This window comes from Lupinus angustifolius, chromosome LG08 (genome assembly GCF_001865875.1).
Source record: "Lupinus angustifolius cultivar Tanjil chromosome LG08, LupAngTanjil_v1.0, whole genome shotgun sequence".
Taxonomy (NCBI): domain Eukaryota; kingdom Viridiplantae; phylum Streptophyta; class Magnoliopsida; order Fabales; family Fabaceae; genus Lupinus; species Lupinus angustifolius.
Window position 1 is genome coordinate 3,567,563 of NC_032016.1, and position 24,414 is coordinate 3,591,976.

A 24,414-nucleotide genomic window follows, 5' to 3' on the forward strand; every position below is an offset into this window, starting at 1 on the left:
TATCGTGGAGTTGCCAATGTCGTCTCTGAGTCATGCTGGTTACGTAACCTAATTCTCGAACTTCATTGTCCGATACACAAAGCTACTATGGTATACTGTGATAACGTTAGTGCCATATATCTTTCCAGTAATCCTGTTCAACATCAACGTACAAAACATATCGAGATGGACATTCACTTTGTACGTGAAAAAATAGCTCGTGGACAGATCAACTAACATCACAATCAACTAAAGTATGTGATACCAAATAAAACTAAAACATTAAAACAACCATAACCTAAAATCATATAAGCCGTGATGATAAAAGTCATATTTAGTAGTTGTTTCATCTTCATTAATTTCATCGAGTGATAAGGTATGTACTCAATTTTCATCACGTACTTTGATCATCAAAATCACACTCTTAAATCTCTAAATCATCAATGACACAACAGTACAACACAAACATGACTAGTGGCACCCCTTTCCAAGACTCCAACTTGAGCAAGTTTTCTTCATTTAAGTATCCAAGTTTAAGTTGTCTCTGTCTAAATATTCATCATTGTCCACAATCTACTTACCACTAGAAGAAATGTCATAATGCTCAAATTCAACATCATCAACGGATTTTCTAGCTTGCTTCAAGTTCACCAACCTTGAATTAGTCATTACAAACCCAACACCATTCTTTGTAGTTACTTTTTGGTATAACCAAACATATTTCCTTCGAATTGTGTGGTTACCTCTCCCAATAAGTATTGTTCTAAAAAATTGATCATTTGATTTTTTTAATCTATTAGGGATCTGGTGAGATCTTATATCATTAGACCAATATATTATTGGTTGACTAGTTTAAGTTAAAATTTATGTTACATTTTCTAAACACAAGTATATTTACAGTTTCAATTTTGGTTTCAGATACAATTCCATTTACATTTATAATTCCCAATTTTATTTCAAATATATTTTTAGTTTTTGTTTGAAGAATAATTTTGCTTCCGGATTTACAAACATTGTCAGCTCCTGTTACGGTCTCAAAAGAATTCACTTCAAAATGTAGTTTCGATTACAATTAAAAAAAATTATAGTTTCAAAACACTTACGAATATAAAAATAAGTTCATTTCCAATTCCAAAAATAGTTATAACTTCAAAAACACTTTTGGCTATAAAAGCAGTTTTGTTTTTAGAACTTAAACCAAAAAAATCTTGGAAATGAAACTAGAACTGTATTTGAGCTAGAACTGAAATAGTAACTAAAACTATAACTTTATCTAATATTCGAGCTCAAGTTGTATTTAGGAGCATAGATATGACTCCTCAATCAATGATAACATGACGTGTGAATTAAAATCTTTAAACCATTACTATTATTATTTTTGTTTTTTGTTTTATTATGATTGGTGCAAAACTACATCTCCAAGAACAAAATCTATATTTTGTGTTTAGAACTATAACTGAATTGAACCTTATGAAACTAGTTCAGTTTGAAAAACCAAACTAAAATTTTGTTGAATTTAAGTTGAATTTAATGAACATTATTCTGAAGGCCACTGCTCACTTGTGACTAGCACATCCAGTATCCAGTATCCAGTATCCAGTCCTCAATGGACATGATCAAGGAACATTTATTGTCACAGATTATTTTTATACGTTATATCGTGTCAGTCAATTAAAATATTTAAAAATGTATTACTATTATTTTTTGTTTTATTATCATTAGTGTAAGATAATATATGGACAAGTTTTAGGACAATAGATCTTTATTCATTTGCAGCTGGCACCCATCGCCCACTTGTCATTGTCCTCTAACTATAACTTAAATATACGCCAAACTGCACTTCAAAAGCTTCTATTTGGATTTGCAATCACATTCACGTCCACAATGCAACTTTTTCTTTGGCTTTTCCTTGAAAAAAATCACTTTTTGCTAAATTAAGATATATGGGACCACACATTAGAGGTCTTTTATTTTTTACAGATGAAAGTTAAATTTTGATAAGTTGGGTCATTGAGACTTAATAGATGTAGAATAATTCTCGTGGCTTAAATAACATCACTAAAAGATTATTCACTAATGAGATCTATGCACTGAGAACAAAATTCAAACTTGCACTATTGTAGTATAATCAAATACATGCACCTAGCTTTCTTGGCTCCATAAGCTAGGTCCATTAATGGTATTCACCTATTACCAATTATTTAAAATCAAAGTGCCAGGATATATAAATTTTGTTTAAGAATTACTCCTTAAACTATTATGTAAAAATTGAATTACTAATTTGATTTGGCTTATAGTTAATTAAGCAACAGTATATTTAGCTTCTTAATTATTTTGGCTTGGGGCGGGAATTTGATTTGAATGAGTAATTATCAAAGGGATTATCACTGTATTTGAATATCTGTAATAAGATATGGTGGGTAATTATAATGATGCAAAAAAAAGGTATTTTGAAGAATAGAAATATCACTTTATGAAGATTTCTGTAAAAATAAAAAGATGCCTATATGGTGCTTATGTAAAAATGTAATGGGAGGTAGATATAGAAGGGTCCCATTTCATCAACCAAAGGCCACCATTACAAAGAGTGACGTTACTATTTTTCCTGTACATAAAGAGTTACATTTACAATATAATATACATAATTTTGATTTTAAATGAGATTCTAGAACCAACTAGATGTTGGTCAAGTGATGTAAGACCCTACTAGATCATCAGAATGATCAAAATGTCAAAGATTTAATTCCTGATAGCGACATTTATTAAAAGAGTCAATTACACATGTCAAAATGGATTAATTCTTTATCAAAAAGGTGAGAGAATACTCTCGGTAGTAAAAAATAATAAGATTCAGAGATCCCTGGTTGATGAAATTGGGTAGGTAAAACCCTATATGATGAAATAGTGATACCATGGGAAGTGGGCATAGACACACATATATACCTGCACCATGTGATTCATGAGTGAGGGAACTGCTACGCATGTGAATATATACTTGTGGGGTTGTAACCACTGCCACTTTCATCATGGCTTGTGGATTTTGGTCCATAGGATATGACTTAGGAGAACATTCACTAACCACTACTACTATACCAATGTTGGGAAAACAACAAAGTTCCCAAGAACAATTCCAATTCCTTGTCAGTTTCATTCATGACAACTAATAACACTACAAAATTCATGATTAATTTTATAGCTGATCTAGCCATCCAAGACAAATTTACTTAGACTACTTTTCTTTCATATCACACTATATATAACCACATGATTGTCACTGCTCCACTAAAAAAATCATTAAAGATGATGCAGTATACAATAATTCATATATTGTCATAGTTAATTCCCTAATCTATGAATGAATCATGATTTTCTATATATCTATTAAGGTTTTTGTACAGTATATTATTCACATGTATTTTAAAAAAATGGGATGTGATATAGAACATTTTTATTATTTAAAAATTCAAATGTCTTTATTAAATATATATTCCATGATATATTCCATGCACATGTCTTATTAGGTATGATGCATATTTTGCATTGCAATAGGTGTATTTTGACCAAGCCAACTTTAAGACCATGACCGAGGATTTTTGGTGCATCGTGACCGAGTCAGCTAGAGCACTTGACCGAGGATTCCTGACCGTGAAATCCAGACTTGATTGAGACACTCCTATCGCATGATCCATCTATTGGTGCATCATATGCAGGCAGATGTACATCTATGGCGCATCAGCCCTGCACCAGTATCATTGTCTTTGGCGCATCAGCACACACCATTGGCGCGCCATCCTTGACGCATCAGCACGCTACTTGGTGCATCAACCCACACCCTTGGCACATTATTTCTGATGCATCAGGATGCAACTTGGCGCACCTAGCTTAGCCATGTATGTGCATCAGCCTTTTGCTATAGGATATTGTTTTCTCCTTTTTTACTTAGGATTAGATTTAGTAGTAGAGTTATTCCTTTATTTCAGCATGTGTTAAATGTGTTAGTTGTTTAGTTACAAGTGAGTTAAGTTTGTTATGTTGCTTAATTCACAAACAATCTAGGCTATATATTCTTGTAAGCCTTATACTCTTATAACAATTCAATTCATTCAATAATAACATCCTCTACATTTCTTATTCATCAAATGAATTCGATTATGGTATCAGAGCTCTCCTAGTGAGAGCTCTACGGCTAAAACTAATTCTTACATACAGTCTTCTCTTTCTTCTTCTTCTTCTTCTTTCTCCAAAACCACCTCAGTCATGGATACTGAATCTGATGAAATCCAACATCCATACCAAGCCATAGATACCTCACAAAACCCAACAAATCCTTACTACTTACACTCAGGAGAAAATCCAGGCTTCACATTGGTTTCTCCACCATTGAATGGAAAGAATTATCATTCATAGTCAAGATCTATGAAGAGAGCCCTTTCAGCAAAGAACAAATTCAGATTTGTAGATGGTAGAATACAAGCTCCATAATAATCAAATCCAGCCTATGTTGCTTGGAACAGATACAATACCATGGTAATTTCTTGGATCGCCAAGTCACTCACACAATTAATAGTACAAAGAATTGTATATATAGACAATGTTCAAGATCTTGTGGAAGACTTAAAGGAATGATTATCAAAAGGAGATCACTTCAGAACATATGATCTTTTACAATAGATACATTCCATGAAACAAGGAAAAAGATATGCATCAGCTTTTCATATTGACTTGAAGACCTCATGGGATGAATTGGAAGATTTGAGGCCTTTACCAAGATGCACTTGCACTGTAAGATGTAGCTGCAATATGACAAAGATAAACAAGAACTATAGGGAATCTGAATACATCATGTGCTTCTTAAAAGGACTTAGTGACCATTATGACACAGTAAAGGCACAAATACTCCTAATAGAACCACTACCCTCCATGAACAAAGTATTTTCAATGGTGCTACAACAAGAGAGACAACATGAAGGAGCAAGCTATGGAGACAACAAGAACACCATCAACTCTTTCAACTCAAATCAATCTTGGAGAAATCAAGGAAATAGAAATGCAGGCAGAGGTAATTCCAACTACAACAACAAAATGTTAAAGGGATACCAAGGGAACACATGGACTGGACTCATTAGAAAGGGTCCAGTTTCAAGCAATAATAACAAAGTATGAAAGATAGGACATACTGATGAAACTTGTTAAATGTAATTTGATCTCTATTCATAAGCTCGTTTGCTCCCTTAAGTACAAACTTGTTTTTGATAGAAATTTTTGTTTCATTCAGGATATGATTTCCTTGAGGATGATTGGACTTACTGAAGCTTGTGACAATCTATATATTTTGAACAAAGATCATATAATTGTTAATGAATCATCCCATGCTATTAGTTCCCTGAATAAACATGTATATGATTTTGTAACTGTATTTCACTAAAGAACTAAACATGTAGAGATTAATTACCATGTTGCTAGAGAAAAACTTCAAAATAATCTATTTCATTTACTAGCTATTACCGCTAAAGAACAACTTCCAGATTTGTTAACTAAGTCCCCTTGAGCCTAAGTCCTTTTCTTATCTGTTGGGCAAGCTTGGAGTAGCAAACAATTACTCTCCAGCTTGAGGGGGTATTAAATATATATTCCATGATATATTCCATATACATGTCTTTTCTGATGCACCTTGGCGTACCTAGCTTAGCCAAGTTTGTGCATCATCCTTTTGCTATAGGATATTGTTTTGACCTTTTTTTTACTTAAGATTAGTTTTAGTAGTAGAGTTATTCTTGTATTTCAGTATATGTTAAATGTGTTAGTTGTTTAGTTACAAGTTAGTTAAATTTGTTATGTTGTTGAATTCACAAACAATCTAAGTTATATATTCTTATAAGTTTTATACTCTTGTAACAATTCAATTCATTCAATAATATCATCCTCTGCATTTCTTATTCATCAAACGAATCCCATTAGTCTTAAACATACATATAATCTAAAAATCTTTTGAATTGGTATGAACTCATCATTATTAGCCCCCTCAAGGACATCAATATCATTTAACTTAATTTAGCCCCAACAAAAGGAACCATATCCCTAATAAATTGGGGAACTAATTGGATAGCAAAACTTAGGTTTTAATAAGTTGGGTCATTTTATTGTTACATTATAAAGTTAAAATTTGACAAATTCAAAAAATGTCCTCTCGATCATACTTAAAAATAGGTTTTATGTCAAACTTAAGATGTCAATTTTAGATTTGAATAAATCTGGAGCCTTTTCGAAACACCCAGGTCAATGATATACCCTAAAAAAATCAACCCAAACTCAATCAAGAACTCATTTTATACTATCTTAATTCACATGATTTTTGTATGATTGATACAAGTAAATAGAAACAAAGTTTAAATAGCTTCCATAAAGATGAATATTATCATCCAAATAAAATGTTTAAAAATAATTAAGGCTATTTAATTTGTAGTGTAAAAAAAGATTCCAAATAAATTTGGTCCCTATTCTAATACCATAAAAACGAATTAATTTATCCTACTTAGCAAAATAATTAGCTAACATTCACAACAGAGAATTATAAATGGTCAAACAAATCCAGCAAACATACTATGATTGGATGAAGTGGAATGCATATGTTTGTTTCCTCTTCCTCATAATCACTAACGTGAGTGTTGGATGTAAGATTTTGTTAGATTTCAGGATAACCAAAATGGTAAGAGTTCAATTCCTGAAATCGATAATTTGTTGGAAGAGACAATCACTTACCCTGAAAATTGAGATATTAGTTCCTTACTTAAAAGGGCGAGAAGATACTCTTAATAATTCCTAGAAAATATGAACATAATTTTGCTTGAAAAGTTAGTCCTTTTGACTGAAATAAAAGTTATCTCATATATTATTCATGACTAGAAAAATAAAATAAGATAACAGTACTATTGCCATGCAACTTGTGATGGGTGACAAAGAAATTCGAATAATATTGCTCATCACATTAATTGCAAATAGTAACTAGAGGACTATATAGTTGAAAACTAAGGCTTATTTATTTAGAGGGTAAGTCAACCTCGGGAATGATTTTATTAGATTTTCAAATTGACTAATGAATGAAACATTGGTCAGGTCTTATTTTATGTAAATTGCATATGTTGAATAAGGAAAAACTTTGAAAATTTTGATGTGAATATTTAGCTCCCCGAGTGAGAGTGAGAAAGACGCTCCTCTTGAAGTCAATAAACATGATCATCCCTACCTAATAGCTATAAAACCTACTGGTTTAAAATTTTCCTTAATTTCTCACATTGGCCAGTTTTTACTATTAGAAATCTAAAGAGTAAATTACACTAACAACCTCTGAGTTTTAGTGAAATTACACAAACCACCCATCACTTTTTTACACCTACACAAATCTCCCCTAGTTTTATACTTTCATTACGCTGACCATATATAAGAAATAAGTGTAGTTTTTTTAAACAAAAAATGTGATAAATGCAATTAAGTTAATTAAAACATGATATATTGTGTAGACAAGTCTAAATAATATACAAATCAATGTATCTTTATTATTTTTGGTTCGTTACACTACATTATAAGAGTGATTTAAACAATATTTCTTTATAATTGTTGATGCATTTTGTAACAAAAAAATAATAAAGATACATTGATTTGTATATTATTTAGACTTGTCTACACAATATATCATGTTTTGTTTAACTTAATTGTATTTATCACATTTTTTGTTTAAAAGATTACACTTATTTCTTATACAGGGGTGGTGAGTGTAATGAAAGTGCAAAACTAGGGGAGGTTTGTGTAAGTTTAGAAAAGTGATGGGTAGTTTGTGTAATTTCACTAAAACTCAGGGGGTGTCAGTGTAATTTACTCAAATCTAAAAGGAGGGAAAATGTGAATTTCATTAATTGAATTAAGAGAAAAAGATGTATATACCGATAGTGTAAGAGTTTTTACACTGTCACTCCATTATATACCATTTATTTTCAATTATGTTTGATTTTTCACAAAAAGTAATCCAAATAAAGGATGGATGATGCACTGATTGTGCATAATTCTTTACACTGTCAATACATAAATATTACACTCTTAAATTAATATAATTGAATGGATGGAATGAATTGATTATAAAGAAATTAATCAACTTATTTTATAGAAAATATAAGGAACTTAATTCTACTTAACTCTACCTAACTTCTAATTAACTAATTCATTATGAATATATGTTTTAATGATGGAAATGTAAAAGGCAAGTGTGTTTAGACTAATTACTAGTCCAATAATATATTAACCCAAAATATCAAATATTTTCAACATCATCCCTCAAGCTGGAGAGTGAATGTTGACAACTCTCAATTTGGATAAAAGATGATTGAATGGAGAAAGCTCAAAAGAGCCTTTGTTAGAAGACATGCAACTTTAAGTTTTGCATAATATTCTTGATCATGGGAATGTAAAACCAAATTTATTGTCGCTCAAGTTGAAATATTCAATAGAAATTTCAAGAGATATTATTTTTTTTAAATGTTGCACATGAAACTAGAAAGTTTGTGTTAGGGGAATTAATAGATGAACTCAAAGAAGAAAATGAATTGAAACTGAAAGTAATGATGTTGCTCATCAAGACCCAATATAATAGAAAAAACAATCAAATAATTTTATTGCTCAAAAATACCATCTTGTTTTTTGGGCTAAAGAATTAGAGAAATATAGAATATGATGAAATATTAACAATATTTATTTAAGAATAACAATGCTCGAGACTATCATTTTGTTTCTTGGCCAAATAATGAAAGAAATCTAGAATATATGATAAAAATAAAAAATATTTGTTCAAGAATAACAATGCTCAAAAATATCATTTAGGTTTATTGGCTAATAAGTATGATGCAATATGAGCAATTTTTGCTCAAGAATAACAAAAACAAATATGATGAAATATGAACATTTTTGCTCAAGAATAACAAAAGACAAGTATGATGAAATATGAGTAATTTTGCTCAAGAATAACAAGAAAAATATGCTGAAGTATAAACAATTTTTGCTTAAGAATAACAAGAGAAGAATGGGAAAAGTGAATTATTAAGAAAGAAAGCGAGTGAGGAGATGAATAATGATTCTTTGATTTTGGTTCAAAACCTAGTTGTTAACTCAGAAGTGTAAGTATCCTCTTGAACAATTGCATTTTTTCTTCCAACATTTCTTTCTTTTACATCATAGAATGCATAATTATATTACTCTGATACCATATTAGAAATCAAGAATATGAATTTCATTCATCTAATTAATTGATTACAAAGAAATTAATTAAAATATTATATAGAAAATACAAGAGAGTTACCTCTACATAACTCCCAGTTAATTAATTAATATATTTGTTTTACACATGTTTTAGTCATGGAAATACAAAAAAATAAATATGTTTAAACTAATTATTAGTTTAATATAATATTAATCTAAAATATCAAAATATATTACAACGAAAAAGAAAGATTCAACCCAAATTCAATTGATCATTAGGCTATGAAGTGTTTTTTTTGTTATAATTCCTCTGGGGTTGCTATTAATTGAAACATTGTGCTTCATTAAGTAAGTTTGAATCGACAGCTCAACTGATAGTTTTGTGTGAATATATCTGTATAATTATGAGATCTATCATGAATACTTGAGAATCACCCATGTGCAGGAATTTGGATCCTCTCCATTACTGGAGAGTCCATTACCATATTGAGATCATGATACATGGTAAAAATAAAAATCCAACGGTCCTAATTTTAACTCATTTTTAATAAAATAAATTATAGTTATTGTTTCCCCTTAAAATCCAGTACTGGACTCTCCACTACTGGAGATGAGTTGGATTCCATGTGCAGTGAGCACGTGTTTCTTATAATTGTTGAGATGGTGTCAAATATGCTCCATCACAATGATTCTTAGTATAGAGCAATACCCGTCCTAAAATTTTAAGATACTGAAAACATAAACATTTATTGATTCACAAATTCATGAGAACATAGTTTTTGAATATATATTCAAAAAAGTAGAGGTAGTTTATTCATTTGTCATTTTTATGGTATTATTAGTGATATATCTTCACTTTTTGGTAAAGAGTTCTTTTTTTTGTGCGAATTGAAAATTAAACTTTTGACTTCCTGGTTATTTTGGATATTTAACATGATCTTACACTATTATATTAATGATGTCTTGGTATTCGATTTGTCATTGTTACAATGTTTATCCTAAATAATCTTTTATTTAGTTATCACTTTATGCATTTTTGTGGGTGCCCCCCCTCCTTTTGTGGTGGTCTTAGATCTATTTTATTCTTCTTGATCAAGGTAGTTTGTATGCTTATGGATTTTAGATGATTATCCGTGATCATGTTTTTATTCCTTTTTTGAGAGCGTGGGTCTCAATTCTATCTTAGTTTAATAATTGATTTTTTTTGCTTTTAAAATAAGAAACGTTTGTCACAAGTCCCACTTTAAAATATATATACAATATCATATATGTCACTTTTTTTATATATAAGTATTTATATATTAATTTTAGAGGATGATATATTATTATTTTCAATAAAATGAGAAATAAAGTACATGTCAATTTGTAATTGGACAAAAAAAGAAAGGAAATAAATTACAAGGAGGTGGAGCAATATTCTGCAAATTGAGTTGTGATAATATGAAAATGATTTTTTAGCTGTTTAATTATTTCAAACAAAATAATTTAATGGGAAGCCTTGTCGGTAGTGAATTAGATAGATTTAAATTTGCAGACATATATTCTTCCATAGGCTACAATTATTCTCACCATATATAATTATACCTGGCCACTAATATAATGTATTTTATACTATGATGACATATGAAACATAAAATAATTGATTAATTCACCATCTTCTCTTCTATTATCTTCTCTATGATTCTATTAAATTGCTAAAGTTGGAAAATGTGACCCATTCATATAATAGCACCGTCCCACACTCACAAAGTCTCTCACCTAAAAAAACATTCCTTTGCAACAAGGAAAAAACAAAAGCATCATTTTTCACTCACTTTCTCTTTCTCTTTCAACTTCATCTTTTGATCATCTTCATCTTCATTCATCAATGGATACTGCTCAGTGGCCACAGGTAATTAATCAACAAGTTAAACTAAGTACCCCTTTATCAATTGGATTCATATGTTTCAAATTTTTCTTTAACATATGTTTCAAATCTTTCTAACTCTTTCATTTGCTTTTGCCATAAAGCAATTAAACAAGCTTCTTTTCTTTTACATACTCAGCATCTCTTTCTTTCTTTCTTTTAAATATAAAAAGAATCATATTTACATTACATAATTCCCCACCCTCCCCTTTCTCCTGTAAAGTGTAAAGTTGGTAATTAACCTGTTTTGCTTGGTGTGTTTCTTTTTTGGAAATAACATTTATTTTGATCCATATATATGGTCCATTAGACGAGACTTCCACCTAGTGAGATTCGGAAAAAAAATATATGCATAGGCGCTACTTTCAGTATTTGAATCCATAATTTTTGATCACTAAACAACAAACTCACTCTTGTTCTGAAACTAACCCTATGATATAAGGGTATTACCTTTTCTTTTATAGGACTTAACATAAGGGGTTTGATTAATTAGCACATCACATGAATGCTTTGATATAATTCTCTTACCTATGACATGAATATTTACATCTTTGAGTTGAATTAGGAGATGGTGGTGAAACCAATAGAAGACATAGTGGTAACAAAGCCTGCAACATCACTTGAAAGAAAGCCAAGGGCACAGAAAGAACAAGCCCTAATAAACTGTCCAAGGTGTCATTCCACCAACACAAAGTTCTGTTACTACAACAACTACAGTCTCACACAGCCAAGATATTTCTGCAAGGCTTGTAGAAGGTACTGGACTGAAGGTGGGACCCTCAGAAACATTCCTGTAGGTGGTGGATCAAGAAAGAACAAGAGATTGTCTAATTCTGTTTCTTCTTCCTCTAATAAGAAAGTTTCAGATCTACTCACACCTCAAAACCCTAATGTTCATGATGGCCATGATCTAAACTTGGCTTTCAGAATTAACAATACTAGTGTATCTGCTTCAGCTTCTTCTACTATTACTACTAATAATACTACTACTGCAGCTTCTACTTCTCAACTTTCAGTAATGGAGCTTCTTAATGGAATTACTTCAGGTTCAAGAGGTTTGATGAGTTCTTTCATGCCTATGCATGCTCCAGTTTCAGGAGATCCAAATTCAGTTTACACTTGTGAGTTTCCTATGCAAGAGTTTAAGCAAAATTTGAGTTTCTCTTTGGATGGGATTGGAAACCTTAATGGTACTGTTCAAGAGACAAGTGGGAGGCTTTTGTTTCCTTTTGAGGATTCAAAACAAGTTGCTAGTACCAACAACACTACAATAATGGATCATAATAATAATAAGGAGCAACAAAATGGTGATTCAAATGGTGGGTATTGGAGTGGAATGTTAGGAGGAGGATCATGGTAATTAATTAAAGTGTGTCATAAAAGTATTTATTAACTTTCTTCTCTTATTTTTCTTTTCAACTTTAATTAATTTGGGTTGTAATGGATTCCTTTGGGTTTATTCTTAACTAGCTAACAATTGATAGGATCTATCATTACATGGGGTTTAATTTTTCTTATATGTATGATCTAGCTCCTCTTCTCTTCATCAAGACCAAGGTGCATGGGATCTTGAAATGAAGATTGCTTTAGCCTTTATAGGCATGCTTAAACAAAGAAAAGATTACAGTACCTTTGATTATGTGTAAAGATAGAAGAAATCAAGATTAACCCCATTTTTTTGGGTTAACAATTGTATTCTAGAAGGGGGTGGTAGGTTAATTAACTATGGTTCCATCTTATATTTCATGTAATTTCTTCTATGGTAGAAGCAGGGCAACCCACTATTACATTGTGCTATGATCAATTTGGTCCGTAAGCAAGAAAAAGATATATGCGATAACATTGTATGAGTTTTATACACTGTCATTTTATATATCATTTATATTTGATTATCATTGACTTTGAAAAATAATAATCTAAATGAATGATGAATAATGAAGTGACTGTATATAAATCTTAACATTAGTATATAGAATAAAATTTATATTAACTTATATTTATGGAAGCTGGAATATGTGACAATATTAAACACATTTTGGTGTGATTATCCACCTCATGCATTTCCTTTTTGATGTTCTTTATTTCTATCTTTCGGTGCTGTGTTGTTTAAATACATTCAGGTTTTTGGGGTGTCAATAGCCGCAAGATTCATCTATCCACAATAAAGCATGTCACCATGCATGAAGGTATAAGAGGAGAATAAAAGCCAGGTGAGACTTCTGATTTCTTCACGTGACATTGCTTTTTAGAAAGTATAGAACATATAAATATTGTTCGTTAATATTATATAAAAGCTCACCTACTGGCTTCTCCATAATAGTTACTATAATGATTCGTATATTTCAGACATTTTATTAAATAAAGCTCACCAACTATTTCTATTGTGATTCAAAAGGTAAAAAGATGTATCAATAACATTTGACATTACTCCTTATAAAATAGTTTTAATTTCTATTGTGAGTTCACGAGGGGCAATATATATTATAAACATGACTCTAGGTAATCCATTATCAATACAATTTATCTATCTAGATCTCTATATTAGTTGTGAATAGTAAAAGAAGAAGTTTCATATTGTGCAAATTCACTTCTATCCTTCTTTCACTTAGTCCATAAAAAATATTATATCTTATAGATGAAGATCTCCTAACAATAATGAAGATGTTATTTGATATATCGGTCAATTTTATTCTTTTCAACCCTATTTTATCTATTCACAATATATTATACAGAAGAAATATATCATATATTAATAGGATTAAAAGGATGATGCTACCAAAAGCAAGATATTTTTGTAAAATAAATCCATTTTTAAATAAGATAAAAGCAAAAGAAGATAATAAAACTAAATTTTGATATTTCTCTTCCATGTTGAACATTAATGCAAGTCTTTAAATAGTTACAATAAAACATTAGTTCTACGGGTGGCCAAATTTCACTACTTCCAAACATTCTAAAATAATATTAATAATAAGTTATATTATTTAATTATTTATCCCTTATTCATCGTTCTGTTTTCCCTAAAAATTCTTTGAAGTTTGATTAGGCCACCAACCTATAATATATATTCTTTAATAAAAAATGTTTTCTGAATAAGTGTCTCTAATGTATAAGCATGTAACACAATCTTCGATAAGGATTTTTTATTTCAAATTTTGTCACAAACCAATGATATTATGCTATGTCAGTTAAAAATATTTAATATTTATAATTTTATCAATTTTGTTTTATTGTGATTGGTTAGATATATAGTCGGGAACAGAGTTAGAGACAATAGATCTCCTGTCCATAATCTCTCCCCCACAATGCCACCATTAACCAATCATCATAGCTTCCGTCCCAGTTCTTCTTCCTTTGTCTAACGTAAATTTTGAAGAAAAGAAAAGTGTTTGAGAAGGATCGATCTGACATATGCCATACCCCATTATCTTCTTTATCTTTATTTCTTTGGTCGTGAGGGTCCCATAAACATTCCCATACGCATGTGTCTGCTGAATAACAATAACAATACACTCAGTCCCACTATCTTTTCTTTCACGCATCTTCACCCCAAACCACTTTCACTTCTCTTTAATCAAAATTTACTTACACGACTTTACTTTCTATAACAAACTGAAGTTTTGAATTAGTATAACTTTTTAGATCTATTAACTAACCCAAACCATTGAAATTTCTTAAAATTAATAATTAAGATGAAGAATAATTAAAAAACTCACTCTTAGAGTAAGTGGATCCCTCCTTAGTTCAAACTCAAAGATTGTCTTATATGAATTTTAATGTAATATAAATAATATATATAGTTATGGTGGAAACAATTCTTGTGCACTGTATTAATATTGTGAAACCTAAGTTTTACATTAAATTAGAAGAAATTTTGTATTAGGTTTAAATGGTTAAGTCGTCTGATTGGACTACATACTTTCATATATAACTAATTTTTTTCAATAAATATATAATTACATATAAATGTAAAATTTTATATAATTATTAATTATACATAATTATATTGAAGTAATATTTCTCTATCTTTTTGTTGGAACAGAGTAAAATAAAATATTAGAATAGTGTTTCATTTTTTCTAATTTTAAGTATATAAAATAATACAACATTTTCACCTACGGCAACGGCTAAAAACCGTTGCTAAATTTAGTAAAATTGTTCTCTTTGGTATAGGCAACAATTTTGAAACTGTGGTAGTCTAAGGCGTTGCCTTTTGTTTAGGCAACGGTTTTTTGACTTTTGGCAACACTTTTGTAAAACCGTTGTATAATATTTTAAATAGACAACAGTTTTCATTCATCGTTAACATCAACAGTTAAAAATTGTTGCTTATAAGAGAAGATGAAAACCGTTGTCATTGGTCATTTGGTAAGGCTTTAAAATCGTGGCCAATGTATGACTTTAAAATTGTGGCCATTATCCATATAGACAACAACATGAAAACTGTTTCCTTTAGTCATTTAAAATAGACAACGATTTTTCTTCATCATTAATGTCAACGAAAAACCGTTGCCTTTATTAAAAAAATGAAAAACCATTACTTATTATTATTATTATTATTATTATTATTATTATTATTATTATTATTATTATTATTATTATTATTATTATTATTATTATTATTATTATTATTATTATTATTATTATTATTATTATTATTATTATTATTATTATTATTATTATTATTATTATTATTATTATTATTATTATTTTGTTTTTGATCCATAAGCACAATAAAGCCACAACAAACATTAGCCAGATCAATAAATAATATAAATAAAAATAGTCATAAAAACAATAATACTATATATTATTTGTACAATATTAAATGAGTGTATATAATTGTGTACAAGATCATCCTAAAAGAATATTCATGTGATCAAATACCTGCACTCATCTCTAATGGTTATGTGTATCTCTAATAAAATGATACCAAAGTAGGGCATGCCTAACCAAATATTTTTTACAACTAGAATTTGACCCTACTATACAAAAGCTTGATTTTTTTCTTCTTCTTAATCAACTTTCTCTTCTCCACATATGTTCCTGATACTCACTAGTTGGTTGGTCTTCAAGGCGTCCAATATTGCACTTTAGGCAAGCCATGTTCCTTGAATAATGGTAGAAATCACATCTACAGGAAGTTAACACATGAAGCAAGAAATTGTTAGTGTGTGATGAGAGAACAAAGGAATAGAAGCCACAATATGCAAGTAGTTAAAAATATCACTGTTAACTGCTAAATAGAATCTATGCCTTTTTTACTAGTTAAAAATTCAATATGCAAGTAGGCATATTCACCCAAAAGAAAATACTTACAGTAGGCTTACAAGGCATTCCCCTAGACTTTACATTTGATAAGACTAATAAGAAATTGTCCAAAGGTAAAAAAAAAACACAGAACCAATATAGCAAAGCACATAACCAAGAACCTCATATCCATTTATTAGCAATTATCCATTCTTGTTTCATGAGATATCATTATAAAAAATCCCATCAACATAACTTACATATAGCAGAGTGTAGTGTATGTACCGTGGCCGAATATCACTTCCATTGAGTCTCAATATGTTCTCTCGCAATGCCAAACGAGAGCAAAGGAATAGCAGCCACGCTTAACAAATAATAATACTCAATGACATATTTAGCATGAATATTTATCCATTTTATCAGAAGAGAGGTTGATAGCAAATACCTAGTACATCCGAACGGGGAAAGCTCACAAGCATCTGTCCCAAGTCCAAGAAAATAATGATAAGTAGTGTTGCTGGGAAAGGAGGAACAATAAGGCAATTTTATCTTGGACATAAGAAGTGTAATATGCGGAGTACACATTGCATAGTTTTAAGCTCTCCTTTTCTAACACAACTAATGCCCTGGCTTAAACAAACTTATACAATTAAAAAATATAACAACCATAATGCTTTATACACACCAGTTAAGTAAATAGAGAGCAAAGAAAATATACTCTGTAATAACTGTATTCCTCTTTGTTGAAGATTATATCTATTGATTATCACTCTTATATTTAACGCTTTAAAAAGCAATATTCGATACTATTCATCAAGAAAATAATGATTTATTGATCACTCACAACGCAAGGTTCTAAGTCGAAAGAATAAGAAGAACACTACAAAATATAATAACTGGCATACAAACAAAAAGAAAAACACTAAAAGACCAAGTATAACATACAAACATGATAACTAACATACAAAAAGAAAAACATATTAACACTTGGATTAAAACATAAGGAGAGGCTGGTCTTATCCGTCCTATATAAGACAAAAGAAGCAAGCACAAGATTGAAGAATAAGACATAATGCTTATGTTGCTGTAGACTAAGCATATAAGGGAAAGAAAACAATATTGGTTGGGCGTAACACAAATGGTAAAGTAAAAAATGAGAAGTGCTAGAATTGCCAATCAGAAACAACAAGCATATATGTGACTTGATGAGACTTCAACAATTGTTTTAGCATATCAAGGTTAAATTTTAGTATACATTAATAACAGTATAATTGGATAAACAAATTGTCATGAAGCTGGTATGTAATACCATAAGGCAAAGGAGGCCGTGGTCGACCAAGTGAAGCCTACAATTAGCCCTTCGACCATCAATAATCAGAGCTGCATCAGGATCCTGGAAAGTCACCTATACTCTCCAATTCCACGCATATAAGATAGTAAATCAAATAAACACTCCAATTTAAAATAATGAGTGTAACAGTGTATGAAATTGGGCATAAAAATGTGATAATAAAGATACTCACAAAGCCATAACCATAGTTCCTCGTGAACCTCGCAAAGAGTTTCACCACAGAGAGATAGCCAAAGTGAGAAAACACGACACATAGATAAATTGAATCAAAGATGAAAATTTCAAAAAGGAGGTTTGAGAAATACGATTCATACCCTTAGGGATTCAAATATTTTTGGATTCTATCGATTGACCTTGTATTCCATTAGAAGAGCTCTCGTGCTTTAACATCGAGATATGAATAGCGACGAAGATTTTGAGCTTTTACCTTCCTCTCCCATCTTTCTCCCTCAACCAAAGCTTAAGCGTTGTGAAGAAAATGGCGATGTTCAATGGAGAAGGATAAAGTTGAAGAAGTTGTGGATATGAAGAGCTGTGGCTTGTGGCGATGTTCGGAGAAGGTGACGACGTGGAGAGGGGATCTTATCACACCAGTGGTGGAGGAGAGTGAAGAAGACGACGTTGGGAGAAGAGAAGTTTGGGAGAAGAAGGCTAGGGTTCATAGTTTGAAGAAGAACACATAAGTCACGAAACTGTCCATTTAAAAGAAAAAAGTTCATGTTAAACAAAATAATTTTTTGAAAATAAAAGTAGTAGAGAACGGTTTTAATAGATATAAATAGGGAGCGGTTAAACACTATGGTCTAATAGAAGAATAGACCACATTTTTTAGAACACTTATGACAACATGATAAAAAACCGTGGTAAAAAACAATTAATAGGCAATAGTTTTAAAACCGTGGTTATAAAATACATTAAGCCACGGTTTTAGAACATTTATTATAAAATTACTAAAAACCGTGGTCTAATATAATAAAAAGACAACGGTTTTAAACCATTGCCTATTTTATTTTAAGATCACGGTTTTAAAACCATTGAAGGTGGAGGCGTTGCCATAAGCCAAAAATGTAGTAGTGATTGCATGGTTATGTAGATACATTCACGCTACATGACAATAGTATCTCTATTATAGTTAAATATTAGTGTATATTTTTATGTTATATAGGGAGTTATAAGTGATGTATGGTTCACATAGTTGACCAATGGTGAATGGATTTTACATTCTTATATAGGTTGAATGTATTATTTATAATTTATTATTATTGTTGGGAACAAGCAAACAATCAGATAGTAAAGAGTATAGAGATAAGAGAATAACACAAGAGATTTGGTAACGATGTACGACCAATTGTGTATACGTCCCCCGGAAGAATTGAACGGCTACCACTATATATTATTAGAGAATAAGGATTAGTGTTTGACTATTCTTCTCCTTATTACATTAGGTTTAAATAACATAAATATATAACCCTCTACCCCAACCCTTTTTCATCAGCCCAAACTCATAACTTGTATTGTTGTTATCTAGAGATTTGAGTCATTACACAACAATCTCCACCTTGGCGAATATCATCAATCTCCATCTTCCGCCATTGGGTTGGGGGCGCTCCATAGTCCAGCATCAGTGAATGTTCAGCAAGCTCAGGCAATGCATGAACTTGTCCACAGTAACCAACTTGGTTAGCATATCAGCTGCATTTTCTGAAGTGTGAACCTTCTGCAATAGTATCTGCCCACAAGCTACCAATTCTCTGATCTTGTGAAATCTCACATCAATATGTTTGGTCCTAGCATGATACACCTGGTTCTTTGCCAAGAAGATAGCATTATTATTATTATTATTATTATTATTATTATTATTATTATTATTATTATTATTATTATTATTATTATTATTATTATTATTATTATTATTATTATTATTATTATTATTATTATTATTATTATTATTATTATTATTATTATTATTATTATTATTATTATTATTATTATTATTATTATTATTATTATTATTATTATTATTATTTTGTTTTTGATCCATAAGCACAATAAAGCCACAACAAACATTAGCCAGATCAATAAATAATATAAATAAAAATAGTCATAAAAACAATAATACTATATATTATTTGTACAATATTAAATGAGTGTATATAATTGTGTACAAGATCATCCTAAAAGAATATTCATGTGATCAAATACCTGCACTCATCTCTAATGGTTATGTGTATCTCTAATAAAATGATACCAAAGTAGGGCATGCCTAACCAAATATTTTTTACAACTAGAATTTGACCCTACTATACAAAAGCTTGATTTTTTTCTTCTTCTTAATCAACTTTCTATTCTCCACATATGTTCCTCATACTCACTAGTTGGTTGGTCTTCAAGGCGTCCAATATTGCACTTTAGGCAAGCCATGTTCCTTGAATAATGGTAGAAATCACATCTACAGGAAGTTAACACATGAAGCAAGAAATTGTTAGTGTGTGATGAGAGAACAAAGGAATAGAAGCCACAATATGCAAGTAGTTAAAAATATCACTGTTAACTGCTAAATAGAATCTATGCCTTTTTTACTAGTTAAAAATTCAATATGCAAGTAGGCATATTCACCCAAAAGAAAATACTTACAGTAGGCTTACAAGGCATTCCCCTAGACTTTACATTTGATAAGACTAATAAGAATTGTCCAAAGGTAAAAAAAAAACACAGAACCAATATAGCAAAGCATATAACCAAGAACCTCGTATCCATTTATTAGCAATTATCGATTCTTGTTTCATGAGATATCATTATAAAAAATCCCATCAACAGAACTTATATATAGCAGAGTGTAGTGTATGTACCATGGCCGAATATCACTTCCATTGACTCTCAATATGTTCTCTCGCAATACCAAACGAGAGCAAAGGAATAGCAGCCACGCCTGACAAATAATAATACTCAACGACATATTTAGCATGAATATTTATCCATTTTATCAGAAGAGATGTTGATAGCAAATACCTGGTACATCCGAACGGGGAAAGCTCGCAAGCATCTGTCCCAAGTCCAAGAAAATAATGATAAGTAGTGTTGCTGGGAAAGGAGGAATAACAACGCAATTTTATCTTGAACATAAGAAGTGTAATGTGCGGAGTACACATTGCATAGTTTTAAGCTCTCCTTTTCTAACACAACTAATGCCATGGCTTAAACAAACTTATACAATTAAAAAATATAACAACCATAATGCTCTATACACAACAGTTAAGTAAATAGAGAGAGCAAAGAAAATATACTCTGTAACAACTATATTCCTCTTTATTGAAGATTATATCTATTGATTATCACTCTTATATTTAACGCTTTAAAAAGCAATATTTGGTACTATTCATCAAGAAAATAATGATTTATTGATCACTCACAACGCAAGGTTCTGAGTCAAAAGAATAAGAAGAACACTACAAAATATAATAACTGGCATACAAACAAAAAGAAAAACACTAGAAGACCAAGTAAAACATACAAACATGATAACTAACATACAAAAAGAAAAACATATTAACACTTGGATTAAAACATAAGGAGAGGCTGGTCTTATCCGTCCTATATAAGACAAAAGAAGCAAGCACAAGATTGAAGAATAAGACATAATGCTTATGTTGCTGTAGACTAAGCATATAAGGGAAAGAAAACAATATTGGTTGGGCGTAACACAAATGGTAAAGTAAAAAATGAGAAGTGCTAGAATTGCCAATCAGAAACAACAAGCATATATGTGACTTGATGAGACTTCAACAATTGTTTAAGCATATCAAGGTTAAATTTTAGTATACATTAATAACAGTATAATTGGATAAACAAATTGTCATGAAGCTGGTATGTAATACCATAAGGCAAAGGAGGCAGTGGTCGACCAAGTGAAGCCAAATTACAATTAGCCCTTCGACCATCAATAATCAGAGCTACATCAAGATCCTGGAAAGTCACCTATACTCTCCAATTCCATGCATATAAGATAGTAAATCAAATAAACACTGCAATTTAAAACAATGAGTGTAACAGTGTATGAAAAATGGACATAAAAAATGTGATAATAAAGATACTCACAAAGCCATAACCATAGTTCCTCGTGAACCTCGCAAAGAGTTTCACCACAGAGAGATAGCCAAAGTGAGAAAACACGACACATAGATAAATTGAATCAAAGATGAAAATTTCAAAAAGGAGGTTTGAGAAATACGATTCATACCCTTAGGGATTCAAATATTTTTGGATTCTATCGATTGACCTTGTATTCCATTAGAAGAGCTCTCGTGCTTTAACATCGAGATATGAATAGCGACGAAGATTTTGAGCTTTTACCTTCCTCTCCCATCTTTCTCCCTCAACCAAAGCTTAAGCGTTGTGAAGAAAATGGCAATGTTCAATGGAGAAGGATAAAGTTGAAGAAGTTGTGGATATGAAGAGCTGTGGCTTGTGGCGATGTTCGGAGAAGGTGACGACGTGGAGAGGGGATCTTATCACACCAGTGGTGGAGGAGAGTGAAGAAGACGACGTTGGGAGAAGAAGGCTAAGGTTCATAGTTTGAAGAAGAACACATAAGTCACAAAACTATCTATTTAAAAGAAAAATGTTCATATTAAACAAAATAATCTTTTTAAAATAAACTAGTAGGAGACCCGGCGATAATTTATTTTGCATGAATGTATATAAACAATAACAGAATAAATTGTTAATCTAAAAGAAGTTATTGATGATTACCTCATGTCTAAGTTTTCCATGTTAGTCTAAAAATGTGAAATATTAAACTCTAAGTTTATCCATGCATTCGCACAGGTCGTTTCATATATTTAGATGGAAATCAGAAACTGATATACAACAATATCAATCACGAAATTGCTGAAAGCAATAACAACACCATATAAAAAACCACTCTCCTTTTTTCACCAAATCCTAAGTAAAAATTCTATAATACACTTAAACAAATGATAAGGCTCCTAACATGAAACAAATAAATTATGTAGAAAAATAGATTCAAATGTTCTTGATCCAAAATATGATTTTATCACCTGTACATGGTGTTCACTTTTCACCTCTTCAAACATAAAACAATTAGAAGCTATAAAGTCTAATGATCATGGAGCTACATGCCTTCCGCATAATATACAAATTTTAATTTTTAATAATTTAAAATAATAATAAAAGATTTATCCATTAAAACTTTCTAGGTTTTATAGTTCTAAGCTCATGTACATTCCAACAATAATATAACTTTTAAATTTTATATTTACCAAAATAACGATAACAATAAAAATGTAAAAGTTATAACTTTAACGTTATGACTAATACTTGTCAACAATAAAGCTTTAAAACTTCACAAAACTTTTAATATTTTTTATTAGTCTATCCATTTAGCTGTTTTGTGATAGTATTTAGTTTCATTACTTATTAAAGTAGAGAAGATAACTGATTAAAACAAAAAGGACATCATAAAAATATTTTTTTTATAACAATATGTAACACATGATAAAATTGATCATTTAGTTGAAAGTGTGCGATGGAATGCAGTTCATCACTCATAAATACTTCATCTTCTTGGACAGGACCACTATAAAATCTTGTAACACAACTTTGATGCTACTTTCATGTAGCAAAAAAACATAAGATTAAGTTTTTAAAGTAACATGAACATAAGCATAAAAAAGATAAATTTTCACTGAAAACAAATTACCATTTCTGAATATACTTATCCTTAATAAGTGTTCCAATTCTAAATTTCATTAAAAAAATCTTACCTAACCATCCAAATATAGCGCGAGACATCAGAGCAAATCCATAACAAATTCTATAAAAAAAAAATAGACCTTAAGGTTTCTCATTGAAAATGTAATTTTATCCCTCAAACATTGCCTTAACTATTTACCTCTTCAAACATAAATAATTAGAAGTAATAACATCTAATGGAAAATTTACAGATGTGGTGCACCTTGATCGAAAAATTACGGTTTTGGTGCACCTTTTAGAAATATTACAAAACTAGTGTAACTTTATAGAAATCGGCAACTCCATTGCCGATTTATGTATTTTTTTTCTCTCTCCTCCCCCAAAATCGGCACTGGGGAGGGAGTTTTACTAAAATATAATTTTTTTACACTCCCCCCTAAATCGTCAATAGGGGGAGTTTTATACTTTTTTATTTTTTTTCTCTCCCCTAAATCGGCAACCGGAGAGTTTTTGATCTTTTTTTAACTTGTGGGAGTTATATTATTAGTTTTAGGGTTTAATTTTTCAAACACAAATCCTAACAACACACAAGGTAATAAATTTTGTCAACTCTAACCCTAATAACAGAACACAATAATGAAAAACACACATAATATATTATTAGTTTTATAATGTGTGTTTTTCATTATTGTGTTATGTTATTAGGGTTAGAGTTGACAAGATTTATTACGTTGTGTGTTGTTAGGATTTGTGTTTGAAAAATTAAACCCTAAAACTAATAATATAACTCCCACAAGTTAAAAAAAAAAAATCAAAAACTCTCCTGTTGCCGATTTAGGGGAGAGAAAAAAATAAAAAAGTATAAAACTCCCCCTATTGAAGATTTAGGGGGGGAGTGTACAAAAAATTTATAATTTAGTAAAACTCCCTCCCTAGTGTCGATTTTGGGGGAGGAGAGAGAAAAAAAATACAT

At 30.4% G+C, this 24,414-nt stretch overlaps 2 protein-coding genes and 2 long non-coding RNA genes across 6 annotated transcripts in view; 2 read left to right on the plus strand and 2 right to left on the minus strand.

Annotated features, from left to right (window-relative positions):
* The window catches only part of LOC109353829 (putative uncharacterized protein DDB_G0277255), a 5,867-nt gene extending 1,481 nt beyond the window's left edge, over positions 1–4,386 (plus strand). Inside the window, exons 3-4 of the mRNA XM_019596191.1 lie at positions 129–180; positions 4,141–4,386. Coding sequence (XP_019451736.1) covers positions 129–180; positions 4,141–4,386 — 298 coding nt within the window. The remainder of the gene's footprint in view (positions 1–128; positions 181–4,140) is intronic.
* Positions 10,867–12,707, plus strand: LOC109353550 (dof zinc finger protein DOF4.6-like). 2 transcript variants are annotated; one of them, XM_019595878.1, is made up of 3 exons: positions 10,867–11,113; positions 11,694–12,266; positions 12,297–12,707. In XM_019595878.1, exons 1-3 carry the CDS (start codon positions 11,090–11,092, stop codon positions 12,486–12,488), a joined length of 789 nt encoding a protein of 262 aa, XP_019451423.1. In that variant the 5' UTR covers positions 10,867–11,089; the 3' UTR covers positions 12,489–12,707. The 2 variants fall into 2 exon arrangements, with proteins under 2 accessions (XP_019451423.1, XP_019451422.1); XM_019595877.1 differs by having other exon boundaries at positions 10,869–11,113; positions 11,694–12,707.
* On the minus strand, positions 16,135–18,461 carry LOC109353783. The gene is made up of 3 exons (XR_002108489.1): positions 17,688–18,461; positions 16,824–16,857; positions 16,135–16,742 (listed from the first exon to the last, which is right to left on the minus strand). It is a non-coding gene; the product is annotated as an uncharacterized LOC109353783 (long non-coding RNA).
* On the minus strand, positions 20,051–22,314 carry LOC109353779. 2 transcript variants are annotated; one of them, XR_002108488.1, is made up of 5 exons: positions 21,825–22,314; positions 21,605–21,704; positions 20,739–20,772; positions 20,579–20,658; positions 20,051–20,178 (listed from the first exon to the last, which is right to left on the minus strand). It is a non-coding gene; the product is annotated as an uncharacterized LOC109353779 (long non-coding RNA). The 2 variants fall into 2 exon arrangements; XR_002108487.1 differs by having other exon boundaries at positions 21,605–22,311.